At 29.1% G+C, this 20,742-nt stretch overlaps 2 protein-coding genes and 1 non-coding gene across 3 annotated transcripts; 1 reads left to right on the top strand and 2 right to left on the bottom strand.

The window, feature by feature from the left end:
- Nucleotides 1-249: 249 nt before the first annotated feature.
- On the bottom strand, nucleotides 250-1,389 carry LOC113387023 (EKC/KEOPS complex subunit TP53RK-like). Its single transcript, XM_026624782.1, has 2 exons — nucleotides 996-1,389; nucleotides 250-644 (listed from the first exon to the last, which is right to left on the bottom strand). The coding sequence occupies exons 1-2, from the start codon at nucleotides 1,324-1,326 to the stop codon at nucleotides 265-267; spliced, it is 711 nt and encodes a 236-aa protein (XP_026480567.1). The 5' UTR covers nucleotides 1,327-1,389; the 3' UTR covers nucleotides 250-264.
- A 3,116-nt stretch (nucleotides 1,390-4,505) lies between these two features.
- On the top strand, nucleotides 4,506-17,236 carry LOC113385511 (ganglioside-induced differentiation-associated protein 1-like). Its single transcript, XM_026623365.1, has 5 exons — nucleotides 4,506-4,580; nucleotides 6,741-6,936; nucleotides 7,060-7,236; nucleotides 12,041-12,241; nucleotides 16,929-17,236. The coding sequence occupies exons 1-5, from the start codon at nucleotides 4,506-4,508 to the stop codon at nucleotides 17,234-17,236; spliced, it is 957 nt and encodes a 318-aa protein (XP_026479150.1).
- LOC113387157 lies at nucleotides 14,247-14,365 on the bottom strand. The gene has a single exon (XR_003368111.1). It is a non-coding gene; the product is annotated as a 5S ribosomal RNA (ribosomal RNA).
- Nucleotides 17,237-20,742: the final 3,506 nt, after the last annotated feature.

Here is a 20,742-nt window from a genome sequence, read left to right as displayed (position 1 = left end):
ATTGTTTTTTCTTATGGTTTATTCATGATTGTACGCTTTTTCATAATTAAACATAAAACAGCTCTCATTTAAATGTGTGCAGAGCTAATATTATGTATTCAGTAATTTATTAAGTCTTATGAAACTTAATAATCTAAATATTCTAAATATTTTTTTTATCTTTAATACCTTAATATTCTAAATTAAATATTTGCAATATTTTTTTTAATAAGGTGAAATTTTATATAAAAATAATAGAATTTAAGTTATTTTAAATAAATAAAATTATCCAACCATTGTTCGTTTTCTACCTCTTGCTCTCACTTCTTCATACTTTTCTAAAACACTAGCAGCAGCTGCTTTGTTGGAAGATTTTCTGTATGATTGTAGAATATTATTCCTCAGAACTTCACCAACATCACTATGAGTACTCAGTAATGCCCTTTCCAGAACATATAAATCTACTCCTTTATCTTCTGAAGATGTATCAATATGAGATAATCCAAAATCAATCAGTATTAAATTTGAATTTTTTAAAGAAATGCTATCAGACCAGTCCTTCAATTCTGGATTACTTGGCACAAGAAGAATATTAGAGCTCGTAAGATCACCATGAATGATATTTGCTATATGAAGCTTTGCAACCAATGCACCAATTTGATTTCCTAAAACATAGCACAAAAATGTGGGATGATATAAATTTAAATTGTAATTACTCAATATAACGCACTAAGAAAGTAAATTTAATGGCAAGTTTGATGCTTAAATTATAAGATGCTTCACTGAAACTTTGTTTTTTAGATTCAGACTTTGTTTGAAAGATTCAGAGTTTGTAAATTAATAAATTATTTGGCGAAATTGGAATAGTGTTGGGAAAAAATATATGAGAGCATACTTTTAGAAGACATAAACTAACCGACTAGCATCTTAGTACAGAAAATAATGGAGATAATGATAAAAAGAGTTAAGTATTATGATTAATACAAAGTTGTTAAATACATTGAAGCAATTATTACCTAGTGCTTGCAGTTCTTGTGCATTATCCTTACAGTATTTAGATATATATTCTTTCAATGTGATATTTTGTTCGAAATATTGCATTATAATAATGCGTCTTTCAAAATCGACCATGTAAATAGCAGGTGTTCTAATTCCAGCTGATTTGGATCGAACAATTAATTTTGCCTCAGATTTCATTCTTTCCTTAGTTAATATATCGTCTAAATCTGGATGTCTGTAAGATTTTTTAAACCTTTCCTTGACTAATACATGTTTTCCTAAGTATATGCCATGATAAATTCTTCCTTCGGCTCCTTGTTTAATTAATTTGAAACTATCGTCTAACATATTATTAATAATCTGTTTCTGTAAAGTAAATATATATTTATATTTTAGGTTATACAACCTTAACCTAAAGATGTTTTAAAAATGACAGAATCGAAATTCGAATACATACTGTCATCATAAATAAAGATTTTCGCGGTAAGTTTAAAATGTAACGGAAAATCTAACTGCCGTAATTCAAATTTTATAGTTAACATAACGCACATGGTTATAACTATTTCATATTTATTGTTAATAATTAATATTATAAAAATCGTTTTTAACATTGTACGTGCATATATTTATTTCGTTTCCGAGTCCCGATTTGAGCCTTTTTCAGTGAGCAACTAAGAAGAAAAACAATGTTTAAAAAATTATAAAACAGTCAACAATAAATATTAACTGCAAAAAGGTAAACTAATCTTGAAGAAATTACAGAATACAAATAAATATATTAAAAAACTATCAGTGTCTTATAAATTTGATATATGTAATGTTCTATTATTTTTATACTGTATATAATCTATATAATGTAAAATATATTTTACAGTTGTGTGCACTGGAGAAAGGGTCAAATTGGGACTCGAAACGTATGGAAGTTATCAAAAAAAATTGAACATATTTTAGGTTCAATTTTAATAACTCGATATATAATAAATATTTAAAAATATACATAACAATCAACAAAAAATATTAATTACAAATAAGATAAAAAGTTAAGAAAATTGCAGAAAACAGTTAGAAAAATTGTAAAACTAACAATGGACATATATATATATATATATATATATATATAATTATATATATTAATTTTATATATTAATTTTATATTATGTTTTGAAGTTGTCCAGAAAAAAAGTCAATTTTAAATTAAATTTGGACTTAAAACTTGTTGAAGTTCATCAAAAAAATGTTTTAAATTATTATATAAATATTTAAAAAGAACTATCAACCGGTATTTTGCAGTTATTCAATACATAAGAATCAAGTTTCTGACTTAAAAATGTATGAAAGTTTATCAAAAAATGATTTAAAAGTTTTATTTTTAATAACTGGACTTATACTAAATATTTGAACATTTTTAGAACAATCAACAAAATATATTAATTACATAAAATGAAAAGTTAAATAAACTACAGATTAGAATTAAAAAAATAAATGGACTAAATGAATTTATTATATTAATTTTCTATTTTGTAATTGTCTGAAGAAGGAGAATTAAATTGGGACTTAAAACTGATGGAAATTATAATACGTACGTATGTTGAAAATATATCGAAATTAAGTTCATTTTAACTTAACGTTAATATAAAATAAACTTAATTTTGATATATTTTTAACAACTGAATAAAAAAACATAATAAATAATGAATATTTAAAAATTTATAGAATAATCGATAATATTTACTACAATAATATAAAATGTTAATATGTCAACGGGTAACCTAAATTTACACAAAAATATTTATATTAATTTTATGTTATATTTTGTTGTTGTCCACTGAAGATGAGTCAAATTGGCACTTAAAACTTATGGAAGTTTATCAAATAAATGTTTAAAACATAATTTTATTTACAACTGGATGTATAATAAATATTTAAACTAGTTGGTTTGGTACTTAGCCTTGAGGCAAGTTACATGAACTTCCCGATATGTGTAAATAATCGATTTAATCAATAAAAAATATTTATTTTATTTCTTCGTAATTTTAAGTAATTAAAATTACGAGTAATTAATTACAAGAAACGGCTCGGTAGATTTTCACCTAAAACTAATCAGTATTATTCCCAACTAATATCTTTCGAACAGTTTTTGATTTTTTAAAATCGGTTCGGTAGGATGAGCTTAAATGTGGACGAAAAGTTTAACACTTTTTTTCAAATTATAAAGAAACGGCTTGGCAGATCGTCGCACAAAACTGACAAACGATAGTCCTCACCGAAATGCATCAAATGGCTTTTAAATTTCTGAAATCGGTTAAGGCGTTTTTTGAGAAAACGTCGATCAAAGATTTCATTTTGACAAATGTCAATAAAACGATACCAATTTTTGCAAACTTTGACGATTTTTTAAAGTTAAACGAGTTGTCGTAGGGCCGTAATATTTTAGTATGACCTAGAAAACTATGGTATCTACCGTCAAAAAAAAATCATAAAAATCGTCGAAATTTTTTTTTTTAAACTTTATTACAAGAAAACCCGGCCCGGCCGATCTTTACCAAAAACTAATCAGCACGATTCCCAACCAATATCTATCGAATGGTTTTTGAATTTTCAGAATCGATTCAGAATTGCGGGCTAAAACGTGGACGAAAAATTTTTCACTTTTCTGCAATTTACAAAGAAACGGCCCGGCCGATCGCCGCACAAAAACGATAGTCCTCAGAAACGATAGTCCTCATCGAGATACATCGAATGGCTTTTAAATTTTTGAAATCGGTCCAGCCGTTTTGGAGAAAACGTCGATTTACGGCAAAAGATCTGTTCACACACACACACACATACTTTTCCCAAATTTGATTTCATTCGATTCAGAATGGCTAGAAACGTCGAGAAAACATAAAATTAGCGAATCGGATTTTTTGATGAAAACATAAACTTCTCCTTCGGGAAGTTAAAAATTGATAAAAAAATCTACAAAAAATATTAATTACAATAATATAAAATGTTAATAATATGTCAATGGGTAATATCATGCTCTATACTTGTATTTATGGGTACATAAACATAAATTTATACAAAAATTTTCATATTAATTTTATATTTTGTAATAGTCACCGAAGAAAAGTCAAATTTAATATCAAATTAAATTCCTAAAACTTATGGAAGCTTATTAAAAAAATGTTTTAAACATATCTCTTTAATAACTGGATGGTTGCCAAAAAAATACATCATTTTTGCTTATTATTTTTCACTTTTCAATATATATATATATATATATATATATATATATATTATAATTTTTATAGTTTATCAGAAGTTTTTTGGAGCACATAGATGCACGTCCGAGGTTGTCTTGTTATTTTAAAATTTCCCCTGCCAGAGCCACTACAATAAATCTGTTTAAAACTAATACGCTTTTCCCGAAAACACACCTAACTTCAGTCTTCTTGCATCAATAAATCACTACTAATGACAATAGTATCAGTGAGTTTTGTTTCAAAATATTGACTGTTTTCCAAATTATTTGAATTAAATTCAACATGTCAGCGCAAGATCAACTATTCAGTGATGAATTGATACTATATCATCACAGATATAGTTATTATTCTCAAAAGGTAAAATGTAATTGATAAAAATTATCTTTGCAATTGTTATTGAACGGGATTTCATCATGTGATTTGTGGTCATCACATGTTGAGGTGCGTAGAATGTGGGTTACAGCTCATTAGATGATGGTCATTACATATAGAGTACTATATTTATATTTATATTTGTATTAATGCCGACACAGAATTAGTTTTGTTTAAATAAAAAAATACAATAATATAAACGATCTCAAGCCTAATAATAAAAGTATGTTATAAAATTGATTATAATTTAATTAAATAATTAAATTAATAATAACATTACGAATAGCTTGGTACGTCATAAGACATGAAATAGAATTTTCAGGAAAAATGTAGACAAATCCATTTTTATTTATTTTATTTTATTTTATTTTATACGCCTATGAGATAAATGAGATTAATATAATAATATATTTAATTTATTTCTTGTAAAATTGATTTTTTAACTTAATTTACTTTTTTATCTACTATTTTTTCTTGTTAACACCTTTGTCAGATTAAAGGCTCAGATGGTTCTTTTAACCCCACCCACTGAAAAGTTTCATAAAAGTCATATATAAAAAAACCGTTGAATCTAACTTAAAAATAACAATACATTTATAACACATTTAAATAACGTAGCCTGAAAAACTATATTAAGGTTTCGTAAACTAAAACAACAGAGTTCACAGCCAAAGAAACTAACAACGAAATAAAATACTTTTGTTATGGATTTTCCAAATTTGTCATGACAAATGCATTTATTTTGCGATATCAACGTCGTAAGAACCAAGGTGATGGCTTATCATACATCTTTTCCCTCTACTTTCAAATTGTTTTATTAAACATTTTTTAACTTTACTTGCTTTTGAGATATCGATCGTGAATTTTTTATCCTGCGGACCTTTAAGCATCTTTATACTTTATATCTAGTAGCTGAAGAGCGTCATAATGTGAGAAACTATAGCAGATTATTCATCAATTTTGAAGTATATTTTTGATTACACGTTATTCAAAATCGAACACTTAAATAATAAATTAAATAATACATATGAAGAGTATTTTCTAAAAATCCAAATTGTCATTAATGTTTATATTTTGTATGACTATATGATATTTGAGAATGTTAATTAAGACCAGGTACTTTATTGACATATAAATAAGTTTCATTAGAATGGTTATAAAAAGTTTTTAACAATCAATAACGAAGACACGGCCTGACCAAAACTACTCAGGTTTTGTCAAAAACTAATCAGGGCACTTTACAATAAATTTTTAAAATCGATGTAAGGCTTTTGATCAAAATGTGAACGCTTTTCTGCTTATTTTAAAAAATACGGCTTAGCCAATTCCCAATTGTACCAAATAACTAACCAACGCGAGTACATATCAAGTTTCATAAAAATACTTTGAAATTTTTGGAATCGGTTTGGCCATATTGGAGAAAACGTCGACGAAAGGTTAAAAATCGCTTCATATACGCATACACATACTTTTTCCAAATTTGGTCTCATTTAATTCAGAATGACCGAAAACGTCAAAATACATAAAATTAGCAATTCGTATTTTTCGCGAAAACAAACAAAGATAGTATAAGCGCGCTGCCCATTATTCTAATCCAAATTAAAAATGGCTATTAAGTGTTATAATAATTTTATTCAACAATTTTGTCAAAATCTTGAACCAATTTTGAAAAGTAGAAAAGTCCTTAAGAAATGTTAGTTTGGAATCATATTGATTAGTTTTTGTAATAATAGGCTGAGCCGATTTTTCGTAACTAATTTCTCACGATTTTAATAAAATTATGCATATCAATAGTGATAGTGTTCATGGTTCAAACGAATATCCTAAAATATTTTGATGCTACCATATACTTTAATTATAATAAATCGGTAAAGTTTCGGTAATAAATATTATTTTCGTAATCAAAAGTTGAACATTTTATCGTCACAATTTTAAAAGCTGCTAAATATTAATACTCATTGAGAAGTCGATTATTTCTACATATCAGAAAGTTCATGTAACTTACCTTAAGACAAAATTTTAATTCGATGTTTTATTTTTAATATTATTGGAGTAAATAATCGTCTATATCTTTATTTGCACATTTTTAATAATAAAGTACATATTTTAGCAACAATATACATTAACTATTATTCAATTACACAGGTTCTTCTAGCCCTTCATGAAAAAGGGCTACCATTTGTATCAAAACCTGTGGATATGGCTCGTGGTGATCAGTACAAACCATGGTTTTTAAAACTTAGTCCTAAAGGAGAAGTCCCGATTTTAGTTTATAAAGGACAAGTGACTTCTGGGTCAGTGAGAATTTTAAATCAGCTTGAAAATATTGGTGCAGGAAAAGGTAGAAAAATTGGAAAAGATTAAATATCAAAATACGACGTAGATTTTTTAAACGGTTCAATAATCATAATATCTGATGAAGATAACGCATAAGTGTAATTGATTTTATTCGATTGTATTTTAGATAAAATTCAAACTCTTTTACCAAAGGATTCAGAAGCATATGAAACAATTCAACATTTTCGCCATTTAATCGATTTAGTCCCAGTAGGAGCTGTGACTATGGCTTCCTTTTTACATAGAGATTATATTATAGACGCCAAACCTCCATTTAATGAGCGAGTGAGAGATTTACTTCTAAGTAAGTTTTGAGCATATTTTGATAACAAAATATATTTTTACTTAATAATTACATTATTATTATACATTGGAATAAGTTCATACTAGACTTAGATGGTAAGAACAGTAAAGCAACATATATTAACATATTTTCATATTTCAATCAGATACTAAATTTTAAAAATAGATATCTTGCAAAACATGTACTTTATGCGTCCAGTCTATAAGAAATATGCATAATACCCGAAGGCAGGTCCAAGATGTGAAAGCAACCATCAATGATTCCCTGTCTCTTCCTCGCCTACCATTCCTATTAACAGTATTCCCCCTTTTTATACATTTTTTATTTATTTTTCTTCCCAAAATTCTGCTTCCATGCTTCCTGATCTTGCGCTTCGGCTTTCAGTTCCCTGTTTTTTATCTCTTCGCGTAAGTCGTCAATCATCTGCATTCTTATTTTCTCATTCCTCTCAGTTTTTCTATTTTACCTTTGACTAAGTCGTGTAGGAGGCACTCTTTTTATAGAATGGGTCCGATCCAGTTTCCTTTTCTTTTCAAGATCGTACTCAGTAGAGTCTTTCCTTTGTCCTCTCTTATCAGAATTTCTTCATTCGATTTGTCCACTTAATCTTTCGTCTTTCGCACCTCATTTTAAAACACTCCAGGTATAGTTTATGTCGGCTTTTCTTAGAATTCATGTCTGCATTTATTATATGCATATTTTACATAAGTCATTCATTTTGAAAGTGACTTAAGTCCATTATCTTTAATTTAAAATGCTTAAATTAAAGCAATAAACAGCATAAATTTTTTGCGGTTTTTCAAAATTAAAAATATACGTAAGATATATGGTTGACTCGCAATGTTAAATCGCATTTGAAGGGTTGAATTTTTTTTTTTTTTTTTTTTTTTTTTATATATATATACATTATTTTCATATCTCAGTCAGGCAGAGTTGCCTGGTATGAGAGATTATGAAAACAGTTTTCATATAATATATACATTTCATTTGACTATAATAATCTATTTCATTAATATAATATCTATATATAACTAAAAATATCTTTATATATCACTCTTCAGTCTTCTTGGTCTTCAATTTCCTTATAGTGTTTTTTTATTTTTCTTTTAAATTTATCGTCATCTTTGGTCATCTTAATATTGTTTGGCAATTCGTTATATGTTTTGCTGGCACTCCATATGACATTTTCTCTGAAATTCTTCTTTCTATTGTGTTCAATGTGAAAATTGTTGTGTTGTCTAGTATAGTGTTCATGTATATCTTGATTTATGTCTATTGTTGTGCTTGTTTTAATTCGGTTAAATTTCATTTTGTGTATTAGTTTGCATTTCTCTATTTTAATTATGTTATTTAGTGAAAGATTATTTGTTTCTCTCTGTAAGTATTTGGTGGGTGTCAGATGTGGAAAATTGTATGCTATTTTGGTGGCTTTATTCATTATTGTCTGTATGTCATTTAAGTTAGCTTTAGTTGTTTGGCTCCATGTTGTTATTCCATATAAAATTATAGGTAGTATTTGTGTTTTAAGAATTAGTATTTTATTTTTTTTGCCGAAAGAGTGGATCCTTTTCAATGCCCCTGTTAATGTTCCAATTTTTCTTTTTATTTTGTTTATATGTTCTGTTCATGTCAGTTTTTCATTTATTATCAGTCCTAAGTATTTTATGCTTTCCACTTCTTCTATTTCTCTATTATTTACTTTAATATTTAGTTTAGTGTTCTCAGTATTTTTTTTATGTTTGAAATATATGTATTTTGTTTTATTGATGTTAATTCTTAGTTTATTTTTAGTTAGCCAGTCGGTGTATGTTTTCATGTCCGTGTTTATTGTATCTTCAAGCCTTTTTTTGTCCTTATCTGCATATACTATAGCAGTATCGTCTGCATATAGTATGTATCTGCCCTTTAATTTTACATCTTTTAGGTTGTTGGTATATAGCAGATATAATAAAGGACCTAAAACAGAACCTTGTGGGACTCCACAAGTTATGCTACGACCCCCACTTGTAAAATTTCCCACCTTCGTCCTTACCACCCTTTCCACTAGAAAATCTTTAATTATGTTGTAATACAAACCTACTACACCCAAATCTATTAATTTATTGAGCAATATGCCATGATCTACAGTGTCAAAAGCTTTTTGTAAGTCAATAAAATTGCAGCTGTATGCATATTTTCCTCAAGGTGCTGACTGATGGTATTGGTCAAATCTATTAGGGCACCTTGAGTATTTGATGAAGGGAGGAAACCATATTGATGTTTATCTATTTTTGAATGAGTAAATTTAGTAGTCTTTCTTTAATTATTTTTTCATATATTTTGGAGAATGTATTAGTTATTGTAATTGGTCTGTAATTATTTGGATCTGTTTTGTTTCCTGTTTTAAAAATTGGTTTTATTGTGGCTGTTTTGAGGCACGAAGGAAAAATACCCCTTTTTATGCAGTTATTGATTAAAAAAGTGAGTAGAGGAGCTATTTGATAAATTATTTTTTTATAATTCTTGCTGTTATTTATCTTCTCCAGGTGCAGCGTTGTTTTCAGGTTTTCCACAATTTTTATTATTTCTTTTTCATTGTTAGTTCAAAATTTTGTTTTTTGTTTTCAGGTCTAGATATTGATGATATGTAGTTGCATTGATCTAGTTTTTCTTGTAGTTTTGTTCCTATTTCAGCAAAATGTTTATTGAGATACTCCGCAATGTTTTCCTTTTCCGTAAGAAATATGTTTTTATCTTGATGTTTATTTTTTTTAATACTGTCTTTATATTCATTTTTATTATTTCCCCCCCTTAATGATTTGTTTATTAGCTCCCAGATTTTCCGAGGAATTTTATACATCATATTGAAAATTCGCTATTATTATGTCTGTGATATTAGCTTTCTTGCCTTAAATGGACTTTAGGTTACTTTGAAAATAAAAATTTGTTCTGTTACAAAAAGATAGATAGCTTAAGGGAGTCTTCCTATGTGACGGCCTGTTTTTTAGGGATATTTTAGGATTTTTTTCTACGGCCAGTAAATATTTAGAGCTTCAAGTTTTTTATCATTTATTAACACATATTTGGACAGTATAAATATAAAATTTCAGCTAAAAATATTCAGTCAAACTAGAGTTACAGCGCTCTGAACACCCCCGCCTCGAAAAAAAGAGCTCCCACTTCCTCCACGATTCCGGCTGATCGGCTTATCTGAAAAAAAAAAAATAAACGGCGTTTTAATTTGTAGGCTTAAAAGCACGGAATGACCTATAATCAAATGAATATAAAAAAATTGATTTTTGATAGACATTTGAAATAAAAGTTGCAAATTAGGCGTTTTTTTTATTTTTTGCTATAAAAAAATCGAAGTTTTGAAAATTTTATATTGAGTGTGCCCTGTAAATTTCAAGTAATTCGGTCCAGCCGTTTCTGAGATACAATGGAGGAAAGTTTGAAAAACACAGTTTTGAGAAAAACGCGTTTAAAGTTTCAACTGCCAACTCAGCGCTCCGAACCGCTCTTTCTTTTACCTGCTGTATCTTTAAAACGACTTCGAATTTTCTAAAATCGCTTTACTACCGTTTTCTAGACATGTTAAGGGAGCAATTTATGACAAAAAAAATCGATTTTTTCAACCCATCACATAGGAAGACCCCCTTAAGTCTGTTACATATAGCTTAAAAAAAATAGAATATTTTGTATATATATTTATAAATATATATATATATGTATATATTTAGATAATAAGTTTATTAACTGTCGGTATTTTAGTGATGCGATGCTTATTATCCTTTTATATAACGATGACAATACAAAATTCCCAAATTTTTTACGACTACTCCGACGCGCCTATAAATCACGAATTTTAAAATCTGTGTTCTCATCCATGATTGCTTAGTACAAAATTCTATATGGTTCATTTCTTAAAAATTGCATCCTGCATACTTGAGTTTCATTGTAAACTGTTTCTTTCAAGAAACTTTTTTTATTGAAACGTTTCTTTATTGATATAAAATTTTCTTGTCTCATTTTTTTAATATAAAAGTATTATATTTTCTACATTTTTAATTATAATAATTTTATGGCATATATAATAATTGTTTTTTTACATTTCTATATAGCTAAAATCTCACATCATTAGGTGAAAATGAATTCCTTGATTAAAAATCAAGAATTCTTGTTATTTCATCTTTTCATTTATATAATTTCCGATCGCACCATAACATCTTTGACCTCGCGCCTGATAAGGGCTTAGGCTGGACAGAATCGTCAGGCATATTGCATATACCCTTTTAAAGTCGCTTAGACAAACACATATATAAATTTTAATTTTTTAACTTTATCGGACCAATTTTTTTTAATGCATATATAAATACCTTCCTCATAAAAGCGTACCTTTAGAATAGTCTGGCAGGTACTTGTGCAGCTTGAAATCGTTTGGCAATCTGATTTTTAAAATTCTCCGTAAAAAATAAAATCTTATAAAAACTTGAAGTTTACGAGAACAAGTTTAATTTTCGTTTTTTTGCATTCTTAAACAATTGGTCGATGATGATGAACAAGACAAACCTGCCAGATGATGGTTTTTGTACTTAGCATGCTAAGAATCAACAGTACAAAATATTTTAGCCTTACAGAAACACCGGTATTCAAAAAATTCAATACCCTTTGGTCCAATAAGAGTATCAAAACAAAATAACATTAATCTTGACTTAAATGTGATTGCTGATAATGTCTTCAATTTTGAATAAATAATGTCTAGTTTAACATATATTATAATTTAGCATTTATTAAAAAAATGTTAAGAGAATATTGTGAATTATAGACGCTGCAGGAAATTCAAGCAGCGCCTTGCGAGAGCGCGCACGAAACGTGGATGAGCAGGAATCCTCCTTATTATTGAAAAAGGCAGAAGCGCAGGAGCGGATGAGAGCAAAATTAGGAACGCCTGAACAATTCGAAGCACTTCTGAAACAAATTGATCTCGTACTGCAACAAATTGAACATCAACTTGCTGTTAACATAGGTTGGTTCATTTGACCAATAAATATTTATTGATCATAATTATCTACCTGTCACTTTTCATTATTAGTTCCGTTCAGGGTATATACATAAATTTTTAACTAATAATAATAATAATACATTTTCAATTGCATACATATAGCAATTTAAATATAATGTTATCGTCGGTTTGCTGTTGTCGAACTATATCAAAAAAAGTCAAAAAATATATATTTCAATAAATATAGGTATGTACATTATATTTACTATGGATTTTTAACTTCCCGAAGGAAAAGTTTATGTTTTCATAAAAAAAATCCGGTTCGCTAATTTTGTTTCTCGACGTTTCAAGCCATTCTGAATCGAATGAGACCAAATTTGGAAAAATTATGTGTGTGTGTGTGCGTGCGCACGAGCAGATTTTTTGCCGAAAATCGACGTTTTCTCAAAAACGGCTGGTCTGATTTCTAAAATTTAAAAGCCATTCGATGTATCTGAATAAGGATTAGCGTTTATCAATTTTACGCGACGATCAGCCAAGCCGTTTCTTTGTAAATAGCAGAGAAGTGAAAAATTTTTTGTCCACGTTTTCGGAAAAAAGTGTTAAACTTTCGTCCACAATTAAGCTCATACTACAGAATCGATTTTCACAAATCGAAAACTGTTCGAAAGATATTAGTTGGGAATGATACTGATTAGTTTTAGGTGAAAATCTACCGAGCCCTTTCCTTGTAATTAACTGTTGAAAAAAATTTAAGTCGATTTTTATGGAACTTTTTTTGACGATATATATCATGGCCTTATAGAACTTACTGAAATATTACTGCCTTAGGACAGGTAGTTTAATTTTAAAAATTCATCAAATTTTGAAAAAATAAGTAGTTTTTTTTGACGTTTGTTAAAATTAAAATTAGACGATTTACTTGGTATAACGAAAGAGTACTTGGTCTTAACGAACATACTAAACCATTAAAGTCCTACGGAAACTGGTTTAATTATAAAAATTATTGATTTGTGAAAATTTGCTTTTAGAAAATACTCCGAGTTCCCGTGTTCGCGTTTCCAAATATCATAATTAAAATTCAAATATCAAATATCATAAATTAATTAATTTTTTTTTGATTAAGTCGATTATTTTAACATATCGGGAAGTTCATGTAACTTGCCTCAAGGCAAAATACCAATACCAACTAGTTTTTTTGCTGTTTTTTTAAAAATTAGGAAAATTTAGGAAAAAATTGTCGACAAAAAAAGTTTCTTTAAAAATTCAGAAGCTAAAAGGGTAAAAAAGAACGCAGTACCATTCTGATAACTTATTTTGTAAATTAGTAATTTATTTTTGTAAATGTCTTAATTATGGTAAAATACATCTAAATTTATATGACCATATTTTAATCTTCGCATTATATGGAATACCGCTTTTTGCATAATGAACTTTCACCCGGAACAAATTAAGTACGTTATGCGAGGTATCATTGATGTATAGTAATTTTTGCACATGTTCTGAAATGGACATTATGTAAAACTGTAGGAAAAAAAGACTTTAAAAATACATAATCTTCTGACCATTTATCAAACCAAACCTTCATACCTTCACAGTTCACACCATGAATTCCAGACTGGTAATGGGTTGGCGTTTTTTTTTGCAAATGGGTTAGCATGATCCTCGAGGCGGCTTTGCAATTGTCTGAATGTGTTCAATGGTTTATTGTGTTAATGTCGGCGTCTTTATGTATTAACCAATTCTGCACATGCTTTGGGGCATTCAAAATTCCTTTAGTAATGTATTAACTTCCCGTAGTAAAATCGAAAATGATTTTTTTTATATATCTTTACGTTTCAAAGGTTTTTGAACATTTTGGCATACCTTAGAAAAAATGGATGTATGTGTCTGTGTGTTTGTGTGTGTGTGTGCGGATACAAATTTTCAATGATTTTGGGAACGCCGATCAACCGATTTGAATAATTCAAAAAACATTCGATTCGTATTGATAAGGAGACGTGCTGATTAGTTTTTAAATAAGGCAAAAAGTCAACGATACGTGGTGTTCCCAAGCGGTCTCCCATCTAAGTACTACCCACGCCCGATGTTGCTTGACTTCGGTGATCGGACGAGAACCGGTATATTCAACATGGTATGATCGTTGACGACAAGTAAAAACTGAAAATCAGATATAAGTATGAACTTCTAAACGCAACCAGCTTGTAGTTATTATTAATCCGTGATGGGGGTAGTGTCTATTCATGCAAAATAACTTAAATATATTTTGAATAATTTGATATTAAAGGATACAATAAAAATCATTTTTTTTAAATAAATCAAATTTTTTTTTAATAAGAATTACTAACAAAACGCATAGAACTTTTTATATTTTTTTTATCAATGTTTGTATAAAATTTTGTACATTTTCCTCCTATAGGCAAAAATATCGCCTATAGCGTGTCTATTTCAAGTTGAGTCTTGTCACATATGTCACATAGTATGTAAACATATATTTAAAGCACTTGTGCCAGGCCATCAGAAATTTCGCAATTTTTAACTACGATATTTTAACCCTCCTTTAGATTTTTGCATTTGGATATTTTTTTGTGATGTATAGTTTCATATAAGTATAAAGTAGTGGGGTGGGTGGCATCGTGCCTTAAGGCAAATTGCTGGAACTTCCCGTACCGTAACAAAATGTTCGAGGAATATTGAATGTTTTCAAATAGATTATTATAAATATTGTAACATTGTCTAATATTTATAAGAATTATATAAACTGAATTGCAAATATTGTAACATTGTCTAATATTTATAAGAATATATAAACTGAATTGCACAGTTGAAATTATTAGATACATTAGAACTATAGTCAGAATTAAAAATAAAATCTGAATTATTTTCGATATACAAAAAAAAAAATTTAACAATTTTTTTTTTCAAAATCAATTATTTTGTTAAGACAAGCAGAAAGTTCTTTGAATCAATTGAATCGGACGCTTAGTTCTCTCAAAAACTGCCATTTTTTGTACATTTAGCTCTGTATCTCCGAAATGGCTGGGCCTGCCTTTGCAAAAAACTAATAACCCCTTCTCACAATCATTACTAATTGAATGTTTTTAGATCATTCAAATCGGATGCTCCGTTCTCTCAAAAACTCGATTTCTATTTCTGCACTCTTTGCTCCTTATCTCCGTAACGCTGGACCTGCCTTTTCCAAAAACTAATCAGCAACATCTCCTATCAATAGGAATCGAATGTTTTTTAAACCTCAAATCGGTTGATCCGTACGCCCGAAAACGTGGGCGAAAATTTGTATCCATACATACATACACACACACACACATACACCTCCATTCTTTCTGAAGTATGCCAAATGTTCAGAAAGCTTCAGACTACTCTACGGGAAGTTAATTATCAAATTTAATTTAATTTAATTTAACTAAGTTAAATGTTAACAAAATAAATAAATTTTGTTAACAAACTAGTGATGCATGACATCGTGCCTTAAGGCAAATTGCTGGTACTTTCCGTACCAAAAATTAAAATTTTTGAAAAACCTTTAAAATTTTTTGAAAACTATGAAAAAAATAAAATTTTTGAGGATTTTGAAATTTTAAAAAAATTTCAAATTTTTCAATTTTTTTTATACTTTGAATTTTTCTAAAAATTTTGAACTTTTTTTTTCCAAAGCAATCCAAACGCGTAAGCGTTGCATCGCAGTCTAACCAATAAACATTGGTACGCAATTGGTACGTACGTAACCCATAGAAATGTAAACAAAATTCATACTTATTATTAAAATTTCTATAAAATATCTGATAATTTGATATGCTTATATCTAATGATCATTTTCGACTGCCAAATGGCCTTTTTTCTTTTTTCATTCGATTTGTGAAACCGCTAGACCTGCCTTTGCAAAAATTTAAACAGTACTTCATTTTGTCAATACAAATAAAATGTTTTTTGAACTAATCAAATCGGACGCTTCGTTCTCTCTCAAAACCTGAATTAACGTTTTTAGATCTTTTTGCCGCGTATCTTCGAAACGGCTAGACCTGCCAGAAACTAATCAGTACGTCTCCTTATCAATACGAATCGAATGTTTTTTGAATTATTCAAATCGGTTAATCAGTGTTCCCGAAATCGTCGACGAAAATTTGTATCTGCACCCACACATATACAATCATTTTTTCTAAATAATAAGGTATACCAAAGTTATAAATCATTCATATTTTTTTAATTTCTGAAACGTAAAGATATACAAAAAATATTTTTGATTTACTATAACTTACTCTACGGAAAGTTAATAATAGCAAAAATTCAATTTTAATTAAAATTTTATTTAATTTTAATTAAATTTATAGGTTAACCTATAAAAACTTTTCAAAAATCAGAGACAAAATACTAGAGAACATCGTGCGAGCTCTTACATCTTATTAGGAAAAATTTGCAAAATTCTCAGAGAAACTTTATGCAGTAACTTTTAAGTTATAAATTAATTTATCCTTTTCTTTGTAATTGTATATCAAATCTTGTTCACAAAAATGGATACGATTAAATGGTGTTCGAGAAAGTGCCAAAAAGCTGTTTTCTCGAGATCGTTTTTTTATTGAAAAGTCAGAAATTGAATTCACTTGAATATTATAATTAGATTTTCTGCTATGAAGTTTAGTATCATTACACTTGATGTTTTAAAGATGAATTTAATATTTCAATTATTGTTTAGGTATAAATGAATTGCTGTGTAGCAAAACTTTCACTCTGGCTGATGTTAGTTTAACGATACTGCTGCACCGTCTGGACGCATTAGGATTGGGGCATAGATTCTGGTCAACAGATTTGAAGCCAAATTTAAACGCCTATTATCAGAAGGTTCAATCTCGCGAAGGATTTAAAAGAACTGTTCCAGATATGAAGTATCATCTATCAGCAGTTGCGCACAATGCTCCCACGTATATGTTGGCAGGCTTTGGAATATCCGTTACTGCGCTTGCAGTTCTTACCAGTCTGTCGGTTTACAAAGTGATGCAATGATTTAAATTATCATTAGAAATATTCTTACAGTTTGTTGGCAAATATTTATTATTAAATTTAAATATTCGATTAATCTATATGCCAAATGCCAAATTTTTAAATTGAGTTTAAAATTATTTGATGTACATATAGACACAGTGGTTTATGAAGAGGCATTTATTTACTTTTAAAATTTCAATTGTATTAGAATACAGAACAATACATAAAAAATAGAAAATATTAGTTTTGCAATCCCAATATTTCCCTAGTGTAATATGTACCTTTTTCGACGTTGAAACATATTTGAAATAAATAGGCCGTCATCGAATTAAAAAAAGAATGAAAGAACATTTTTTTATTGATTATACGTTTTCGTTCGTCACTTGATGTTTGTTATCATTCAGCAAATCAAACCAGGAAAAAAACAAAAACTTAAAACACTAAATAGTAATTTAAAAAAACTATTTTTAAAATTTTAATAGAAAACACATAACTATAATAATTTAAACCAAAACATAAAAAAGTAGAAATAATGCCTCATATGCAAGAAGATACTTATCCATTGACAATCAAAACAGATGTCAACGGAACTAGAACCATCGGAATAAATAAGCCATTTTGTACACTCTGACTCCCCATTTCTCATTTTTCTCTATTATAATAGGTATCAATTTTTTTAACAGAACTCGCAGTTTTCTTAACGTCCCATTCAGCTGGTTCTTCTTAATTTTGGCTGTTGGCTGGCTATACAATTTCTTCCCTTCACGTTCAAATATTGTTGTTAAAATTTTTTTAACTCTACTCGTTTTTGATATATCGGTGATGGCCCTTTTTTCCTGCAAGACCTTTTAGTGCGCTACCCTATATGAGGTCTGGAGCATCTCGTGAATCTTATTCAAACCAACATGATAAACCACACATCGATATACGAAATTACGTTTGGTGGAATTTTATTGCTAACATCAAAGAAAAATGTTCTTGGAAATTACGATTAGATTATGTTTATTTATCCATGGATTAGACACAGTGGTGTTGTCAAGCCAGAACATCGTTTCGGCACTTCCGTTTTGGACCGGAACGTGTTCCGGCAAAAATAAATTTAAAAAAAACCGTACGGTCCTCATCTCTAGCGTAGTTCATTGCCATACCCAAATGGGCCTACGGCTTATGCTGATAGTTTTTATTATACATTAATGTACAAACAAATTTAATGAACTGAAATTTCCAGATGGTGGTTTCCATGGAAAATTTCCAATATTGCAGTATTGGAAGATATTTTAAACTTTATTAGTTTATTGTTTTAGTGATGCCAAACAAATGGCGATAAAAACGTGCAGATTTTCATCTGAAATGTATAGGTTCTGGTTCTGCTCCAGAGGATGTCGATCCACACTTCTGGTCTGGTCGTCTGCCTCGTAGATTATCAATAGAGCGATTAAGCGACCACTGGTAGATCCGTTGTCCCGATTGTTTTTAATCCTTCCAACTCCTATCCAAAGGAGTGCCTTGGGTCGAGCAGTAGATGTTAATTTAAATTGCTGGTTAAAGTAATGTCTTTTCGGAGTTGTGAGTTCTTCAACTTAGGTATTAGCTGAAAGATGCTTCTTCTATTTTACACTAACAAAATGAAAGGTCCAACTTTAATGACTTTGCAGTTTATTCTTCCTTCTTGTTACAAGTTTTCAGACTGACGGAATTTCCGCCTATTTCTATCATAAGATCTCTATATCTTATTGTTACTCTGATGTTACTTTCTGACACGCTGATTTTCTCCAAGCTACATCTTGTTGCTCTGATGTTACTTTTTGACTCTCCAACTTGTGTGGACGATCTATACTCTATTTATTATAGATAGCGGCGTGACATATGTGCGCATTCGCGCTTTGACCGTGTACTTTGATTGTTTATTAAAGTCGCACGAAATGCATTATTACTAGGCTTGCACCGAATATTCGGTTACTATTTGGTAAACGGCATATTTGGCACTTTTTTTAATATTCGGTCGAATATCGAATAGATAAAATCAAAGGCGCCGCCGTCGCTCAGCGACAAGATTGTTGGTGATTTATCGTTCATGCGATAAAGAGCTCGCGATGGATCTGTATATTTACATAATATGAAGAAATGATTTCGTTATTGCATATAGAATAATTTAAACTTTTGAGATTATAAATGAACACTATTTTATTGTTACATATTTATATTATTCAATATGAATCATTCAATGGTTACACACATGTGCTAAAACTGGCTCTTTATCGCAAAATATACAAACAATATTTTTGATCATTTTTTATTTATTTCATAATGATTAGCATCCATAAGAAATAATATTGAGTTTATAAAAGAAAATATTAAGTATTTATGAAAGAAATAATTCGAAATACATTTATATATAAGTGATAAGTATCGCCTTTTTAATGATTTTACCATTTATTTCTTTATCACATGTGGTATTCAAGTGTTCGGTATTCGGCCGACTAGTGTAAATGGTGCCAAATTTTCTAAATAGCAAAGAGTAGGCGAATAGTACTATTCGCCACTATATAGTGGTTGCAAGTCTAGGCATAAAACTTAAATAAACATGTAGCGCGCTAGTAATATATCAATTAATTGATATATTAGTAATTACTAATAGCAATTACATTAATACAAGCAATATTAGGAGCAAGAACCTGCCGAATATTCGGTATTCGGCATTTTGCCGAATATACTATTCGTTGCAAGTCTAATTATTACACAATAGTGCATTACAGGGAAATTCCCATTTTTGCAGTTTCCACATGCCCCACCCTTAGTGTAAGAATTTAAGAATTAAAAAAGAGACATGAGCTAAAAAAACATTGCCTTCAGGGGTTATCAGACAAAATTACCTTGAGATTTTTTATGTTTGATGTGAGTTGGCAGCAGATTGTGGTTTCCAGTATTGCAAACCTCTTCGATGTATTACAATGAATTAATATATGTTCAAATGTTTATAATAAGGAAAAACATATTTTGTGAAACAATCATTTAATCTGAATGAGATTTAGATAAATGCATCTTAAAGTTAACTTTATTTAGCTTAACACGAATCCACGAATCGACGTAGATTTCGTCATGATTTCGTATTATGGTGCGCCTGTTAATTTCTAAAAAGCTTAGCTCGTGAGGCTATCGGGGTACAGTTGACAACAAAAACATGCGTTCAAATTTTAAAGTATTATGTGGTATTATGCTAGAAGCAATTCTATTAATATAAATAACAATGAAAGTGACATATTATAAATTGTGATGTTGTACTTCTTGATATATATGAAACTGACAAATGACGTGCGCAATGTGTGGGATGTTCATTTGTTTTTCAATTTGATTGTTTTGTGAAATGTGATGTTCAGATGTTTATTGCAATATTTTCAATGTGATTTATTTTAGAACTAATAATGAAAGTCAAGTGTTTATTCACAACATGGAGCACATTGTAATCAAACGCAAGAAATTAACTAAAAAAAAGCCGCAGAATGGAAAAAGTGACCAACGATCAAAAA

This window comes from Ctenocephalides felis, unplaced genomic scaffold (genome assembly GCF_003426905.1).
Source record: "Ctenocephalides felis isolate EL2017-DRISC unplaced genomic scaffold, ASM342690v1 CF-g0.4_SCAFFOLD_03571, whole genome shotgun sequence".
Lineage (NCBI taxonomy): Eukaryota > Metazoa > Arthropoda > Insecta > Siphonaptera > Pulicidae > Ctenocephalides > Ctenocephalides felis.
Note: the sequence above shows the minus strand (reverse complement) of the source record. Positions and strands in the feature narration are given on the sequence as shown.